This window comes from Amphiura filiformis, chromosome 20, assembly GCF_039555335.1.
Source record: "Amphiura filiformis chromosome 20, Afil_fr2py, whole genome shotgun sequence".
NCBI lineage: Eukaryota > Metazoa > Echinodermata > Ophiuroidea > Amphilepidida > Amphiuridae > Amphiura > Amphiura filiformis.
Window position 1 is genome coordinate 18285462 of NC_092647.1, and position 7588 is coordinate 18293049.

Genomic DNA, 7588 nt, shown 5'->3' on the forward strand with positions numbered 1-7588 from the left:
ATAATTACTGCACAACCAGTGGCGTAGCCAGTGGGCCGCCCCCGCTCGTCATGGGCGTCGGTTCATGTAAGGCCGTCGGTAGAAGGCGTTGTTGAAAAAAAAATTGGGTTAACAATGGACTATTTTTCACCCATGGTGACAGGAAAAAGGGGAGAATTGTAAAGAAAATGATGAAAAATTGTGAATTACACGTAAAAATTATGTGTTTTTATGTAAGTACCGCCTATTATCCGTTTTTGTTTTTTTGCTCTTCACTTTTTCACAACCATCGGAAAAAAATTTGGGTCAACAAATCACACAACTTCCGTCGGTAAAAATATTTCCGTCGGTACATTACAAGTTGTGCCCCCTCGGTTCCAAAATCCTGGCTACGTCACTGTGCACAAAGCTAGGCCTACTAATCAGTTTAATGTTTTAATTGAAAAGCCTTCTGAATGCAATACGGTCCTCTTTAATGAAATTAACAAAATTTAACAAAATTGATAAGTTTACGACTTTTCATAACATCTGTAAGGTCGATAGGATGTTGCTTTTTGATGAACACGAAATCTTTTACAGAAAGTTATATAAAGAGTGTAAAAATATTTTAATATTCATTTTAATATCATCTTGCTATATACTGTAAAATGGGGTAACTTCGGTCAGCGGGGTAACTTTGGTCGAGGTGTTTAAAATGCTGCCATGACCTTTCTATACTCCCATTTGAATGTTATGTTAAAACCAAATCATGATAATAATTCAATAATCACTGGAAATTAACGTAGTAGGGCCAACATTTTATGGGGCGGGGGCTTCCAACCCCCATGAGGCACTTTATTTTCAAGCTTTTGACCCCTAATTGACACCCTCAATAACTGCCCCCCCCCCATGAATTTGAAAGTCGTCAAAACCACCCATTGGGAGTGTATCCCGGGAGTGCATGTATGGTAAATCATTACTATACGGCCAATTCCCATGCTTTTTTTGTAAAATTTCAATTCGATGTTCTACCAAACTCATTATTCCTTTAACATGCTTATCCTTTCCATTCCTTAAATCAAGATTCGTTGCCAGTATAAGTTACTCAAGCATTACAGGTAAGGGGTGGTGCAATAATTATGTGTACCCCCAGGGTGGTGAATTATAGGGTGGGGGAAAAGATTTTTGGCAGGCCAAAAGGGGGGGGGCAAGCATTTTTTGGCAGGTCAAAAGGGGGGTCAGGCGACTTTTGGCAGATATTTTTGGAACCATTTCTATATTACGCCCTAAAAAGGTATAGGAAAACATTAGGAAACACGTTAAAATATGTAAAATTTCCTGCTTGCTGCGCTCGCATTATAATTTTGATAATGACTAAGGTTTTACATTCGGGTTCCTCAAAATCTTAGTGTGTAAAGCGGGGGGGGGCAAAGATTTGTTGGCATGTCAAATGGGAGGGGCAAATGTTTTGGGCATGTCAAAAGGGGGGGCAAAGATTTTTTGGCACAGCCAAGGGGGGGGCAAATGATTTTGGCAGACCACATTGAGAATTCACCACCCCGGGGGTACACAAAATTATTGCACAGCCCCCAAGGTACATACTTATTGAAAACAGAGTTAAATATGAACTCTTGGCTCTAAAGTATATCCGTGATAAAAAAAAAAAGACTCGCTATAATATTACCAAGTGTCACCAAGCAATCTCCTTATCCTGTAGTTGTGTACAAAATTTTATTGAGTTTTATCTCTCCACATCAAGTTGATATACATTGCCCCTTTTCTTTCATGAGTTTTATCCCACAACATGTGTGCTGCATTTAAATCCAGAGGTGGACCAAGGGAGGCATCCCCCAATTTGGGCTTTACCCCACAAAAAAGCACATAAACCCCAACATTTTGGGATAAAAATGTGCCAAGTTTTCCCATTTTTGACCCCTTAGATTAAACTGTGCAGTGTGCACCTCCATTTCCCCCCTGGTCCTGGAACAGATTTGTGATGCAGCAACTGTTTCAATCACATCTAACGTTAGGTTTTGAGAGTTATTTTGTAAGAATTGCAATGCATTTGCTATTCACACTGTATAATTGTGGAGATATCAATATTCTTCACTTGTCTGAACAGCAACATGCTGCCAGGCCCATACGCAGGATTTTATTTTGGGGGTGCTGATTTGAAAAAGTTCGACTTTTTTCCAAGGGGGGGGCAATTTTGTGAAAAGTGGACTTTCTTCCCAAAATTTGGACCTTTTTTGTCCAAAAAAACTGTAAAAAACAGATTCTGAAATTTTGGGACTTTTTGTATACTTTTCCAAATTTAGGGGGGGGGTGCATCACACCCCCACATCCCCCTGCGTACGGGCCTGCATGCTGCATAGATCAGTTCCTTTTCAACTTGCATAATTCTCATCAGTGTTAATGCTCTGAATGTTAGCCATAGGCTTCAACATAAAAAGTAAAGTTTGGAGATTTTTTCTCAAAATATCAAGAGTTATCTAAAGAACCACTAAACCAATACTAGGCTTGTTTGTACTCATTTTAATGCATTTTTCATGCTGATTCTAAGCATGGTCATGAAAATGATCAATTCTGAAAATTCTGCAGTTGACGCCTGTGTGCAGAGGGTTAAAAATAAGTTGCCCTCACCCTTCAATGACAAATTTATGTGTGCCAGTGGAGGTGTGCCAGTGAATACATTTCCATTGCATTACATTAAGAGTGCACATTTTTAGGTCTAAATTTGACATTGGGGTATTCCAGTTGAAATCCATACAATCCCTATGGAAGACATGACCTTAATCAGTCTCCTACACAGGTGTAAATTACAAATGGAGTCACCCATTCAGGTAACCCCAATCACACTCCCTATGTGGAAGATTAAGGTCTCATCTTGTTAGGGGATGTATGAATGGCCACTGTACACATACATGTACATGATGATCTTGGCTCTTCAATACATATTTTAATCAGCAATGATCTGAAGTTACATGGCCTAAATCATACCAGTTTTGAATTAAATGGGTACAGCATGCAGTAGAAGTTACGCTTTTACAGAATAGCACGCTGTTGGAAATAGATGAGAACCTTTGATTCATTCAAACATGTATACATGTAGAAGTTTATAAACATCACCTTGCATATGTAAAAAACATTTTGCAGTATCAAATAATCAGTCACCTGATTGTCAGTTTACTAGTGCCTAATAGGTTACAATTCAATCAGTGGCATGGCCAGGAGGGGGGGGGGGGCAAGGGCAGCTTTCTTGCCCCCTTTGTGGATGTGGATGCTGGCTGCCTGCCCTGATAGTTATGAAAGTTGTCTTGACCTACTCTGAAAAGTCCTAGCTACACCACTGCCTTCAGTCCTGTCCTTCTTTTGTCTGGAAGCACGCTATGAAAAAATGTGTTGTGAATGTTGCTCATACCAAGAGGCAAACAGGTGCCTAATTCAACGCTACTAACTTTGATTCACACCAAATGAATGCTTGGTAGCGCAAGAGGGGTAAGCCAATCGGCTAAAATACTGCATATCAAGGGATTAGTGCCAGAAGACCCTATCTGCAATAGCTGCCCCATAGACATTTGGATAATTTCAGCATTCTATATTGTACATAATCTAAAAATATGACACTAGGCAGCTATTGCAGATACGGCATTCTTTCCCTAAACCCTCATTATGTATTTTTAGCATAAAATATGTTTGTAGGCGATAATGTACATGTAGACATCAGGGGTTTAGAGCAATTGCTGCCACTCCTGCCAGATGTCATACTTCGAAATGTGTACAATATAGAATGTAGAAATTATCTAAATGTCTATGAGGCAGATATTGCGGATAAAAGGCCTTCTGTAACACACATTAATGCTTAATTTCTTTAGTCCAGTCTCTAGGAAACCATGAAGGTCTTTTCTTTTTGATTTCTATAATGTCTCTGCCTTCTTCCTCTTGGGCTGGTTGTTCTCCCTCATACAAGACTGCCGTCTCTGCATTCGCAATGCCGTCTTTTGTCTCGTCCAGTTGACTCATGATTTGTTCTTGCACCAATTTGGTTTCCTCTCGTATCCTGGTTAAGCAATTGCTGCGATAAGGAGCAAGAACAAGAATTGTTGTTTAAAAAGAGAAACAAAAATCTTTTGAAAACCTTTATTCAGACATTTTCTTCTTTGATCACTGAAGAGTTTAATGACTACAATTCTATACTATCTGTGATTGTTGTATGGTTATCCAGGGTTACAGGCTCCAAACATAGTACTTGCAAGTGTGCGATAGACAGCTCTTGAAAGATCAATGTGTACATCAAAAACCAAAACAATACAGACTGGTCTTTCAATTTTTCTGTGAGCTACAACTGTCACCCATTAAAAATGTGTTGGCTATTGGTGCATGCCGCATACGAAAAGTAGGGTCAGTTTGTCGTAAAAATATTCTATTTCAGTGATAAACAATGAGCAGTATCGCAATGTTATACCTGAAATCACTGGAACTTTTAATGCATCATTAGTTGACAAAATCGTGTTACTTCTGGGAAAATGGTAATCAACAGTCGATCACTTGCAGTTTTAAAAAGCATACATGTAGACATTAAATTAGTAGATTTTTGGAATATCTTTTTGGATTGGCAACTTATAAAATACATTTTTTGCTCCCAGAAGCTATAATTTATTGGCCACAGTCGGTTGTGAAACCCCAGTGGTGTACATGTAGCTAGGGGTTGTGGTGCCCGGAGGCAAGGATACAAAATGGCGCCCCAAACCTGTGAATGTACCAACAGGAATATTTTTAATTTTTTGCCCAGTAATTATTAATTGTTGACCCCAACTTCTTTTGCCCAGAGCGTTTGAGAATCTAAAAAGTAGGGGGAGGGTAGGGATCAATATTTCTTTCCAATTTTTTTTCAACAAAGGTTTAACAATACATACACAGCGATTCCCCCCCCAAGATACATATGCCTGGGGCATGTGCCCCTTTCCCCTAGCTACGCCACTGGGAAACCCTAACCAAACATTTATGTTTTACGCAGTTTTAAAGGTCTACATCTGACACAGTACTGCACCAAGTTATCACTCACCCACAAAAGAAGATTAATTTTTTTTGATGTCCACAAGTATCACATGTTGTCATATAAATCACTCTGCTGATCTTCTTTTCTACAGCTCTTCGTCTTGTTCTGTTCCGTTCTTTTGAGCGTCTTTTCTTAGGGACAGCCCAGAGAAAGCCATCCCATAAGCCTATATTATCGCAAGGTTCACTTGATATCTGATTATTAAATGCAGGTTGTCCTGCGACAGCTAGGGCTGGACCTAAATGTAAAGTAAAAAATGTGAAAAACAGAAAAAAAAATTTTTAACAGAAAATAAATTTTAATTTAACCATTCGGAACATTTGTGTAGGTTGTCATTCATTAGGGCACTCAACTTTAGAAGTGACGATATGTGCCTGTCAATAGGCCCATTTTTTGAAGTCCACTACAGTGTATTTTTTCAAGAAGTCACACAGATGACCCCTAACACACCGACATCGCCTGGTAACATTGTACAGCAGAGACACCAATACCCGGGATTGATAAATGTGAATGTGCTATGCGATTTGATATTCAGGCGATAAATCTTTGGATACCGGGTAGAAAATGATGAATATCTCCGTAATTGTGTTATTCTAAAGAAGCAGCTTTTGATGCTTACACTTGAATATATGTGTTGAAAGGATATGATAATCGTTAGCTTGCGTATTGAGAAAGAACCGTGCGTATTGAGCTGTATTCAACTTCCTTTGTATTCTATTGTTCTGCGCAACACTAAAAGGGCCATATCTCTGGAGTCTGGACTATAAGTCTAATTACATGAAAGGGTTTTCAGCAAAATAAAGCTCTGAGAATGGCTCATATAATGAGATTAAAAACTCAATTTTGCTTGATCGCATCACGTATGTGCCGAAGTGCAGCCGAACTAAAGCAGCATAGGCCACTGGTGGAGGCAATCTAAAAGCAGATGACCTCATGTACACCAGGCACAAAAAGAAACTCGTCAGTTATATTCATCCTTGCATCCACCGTGTAGAATGTGCAGGTGTACACGGTGGGTGCCCGGCGTCTCGTGGTTCGAATGGTCACGTAAAATGGCGGTTCCGTGTGTCAGACGAGTCAAACCTGAGCACGTAAAAAGTTGCAGGCCTTATCGAAAAGAGTAGGGGGGGATCATCCCCGGGCTTGTTGTTACCTGCACCCTCCCTCTAGGTCCCAGGGCAGTAGTAGCTGTGCATACAGACTTTGCAGTAGATTTATAGTTGTGTTAATGTAATGTTGTGCAATGGTGATATAGATAGATGTTAAAAAGTACACTGCTTTCTCAGTGGTGCGCCTGAAAATAGGCGGGAATTCCCAAATACAATACAATACAATACAATCTGGGTCTGATTATTCGGACTAGTCTCAGCTTAGTCTAGACGTTCGCCTTTCGTATCTATTTCCTTGTTGGAAAGGTATAACGTTGAGGAGATAGGAACATGTACAGAAGATCCGGGACCTACTCTGCCATGTTTGGCTGAGTAACGGTACATGAACACGGTCTTTTGTGCCTATGTAAATTAGTCATTGTGTAAAGCTGTGTTTATACCCAGACTGAATCATTGTCACTAACTACACAAGTTATGTGTGCAATTTTAGAGAACGTTGACCGACACAGGGTGTCAATATAGGCCTACGTGTCGCTTTTGAAAAACAGCGAATCATGCGCATGCTCAGCAGGCAAATCTGACGGCGATTTAGTACACTGACCATGTGTGCGATTCAGGTTTCTCCAAAAGCGATTGAGTATAAATGCATCTTTAGAAATGACCGGCGATTGTGTGTTCTCAAGTGGGTTTTATCTAAATTAGTGACCTCGATCAAGCATTGAAATGCTGTCATTTTTTGTACTGGATCGTTCAAGCATCTCCAACAAATTTTTCAATGTAAGTGCCTCTGGCCCTAGTAGAAGTAAAAACGGATACTATGGCCAGAGTTCTAGGGCTAGCTTAGTCCGAATAATTATAATCAGACCCAGAACAAAATATTAATTTCAGACAGTCGACTCATAGGGTATATTGCTGATCCATTAATTATCCTTTTCTGGTGCATTGTGGGATAGAAAAGGGAGCAAATGAGCGATCGATTTGCCCCTTTTCTATCCCACAATGCACCAGAAAAGGATAATCAATGGATCAGCAATATAGTAGTACCCTATTATAGACATAGTCATAGTCGATGTCGTTTGTGGGAGATCAATCATTTGATTTAATCAATCATTCACCAATTTATAACAAAATAACATTTCACCAACCTAAAGGAGGTGGCCGATTCCCCAATATTGACCCTAAATTGTATTCAAAACGCAAAATAATCGTCTGCAATCTGCGGATCACGTTTCTCGCCATGGAAGCGGCCATTTTTTTTTGCTTGCACAGTGTTTCTATAAGAAAAACTTTGGGACTAGTGACAATTATTTCAACACATTGTCGTCTGTATCAAAATAGGCGGCATCTAGTGCTAAATGTGTATTCGCTTTAATCTGGCAAACATTTGTATTTGAAGAGTTAATAGAAGAAAATTAATAAATTGATTTACGTAGTCTAATAAAAGAATTTTCATAATTTAGCT

At 39.5% G+C, this 7588-nt stretch overlaps 1 protein-coding gene across 1 annotated transcript; it reads right to left on the reverse strand.

The window, feature by feature from the left end:
• Positions 1 to 1659: 1659 nt before the first annotated feature.
• On the reverse strand, positions 1660 to 7407 carry LOC140142715 (large ribosomal subunit protein bL32m-like). The gene is made up of 3 exons (XM_072164717.1): positions 7272 to 7407; positions 5024 to 5255; positions 1660 to 4033 (listed from the first exon to the last, which is right to left on the reverse strand). Exons 1-3 carry the CDS (start codon positions 7375 to 7377, stop codon positions 3814 to 3816), a joined length of 558 nt encoding a protein of 185 aa, XP_072020818.1. The 5' UTR covers positions 7378 to 7407; the 3' UTR covers positions 1660 to 3813.
• Between the last annotated feature and the right edge of the window lie 181 nt (positions 7408 to 7588).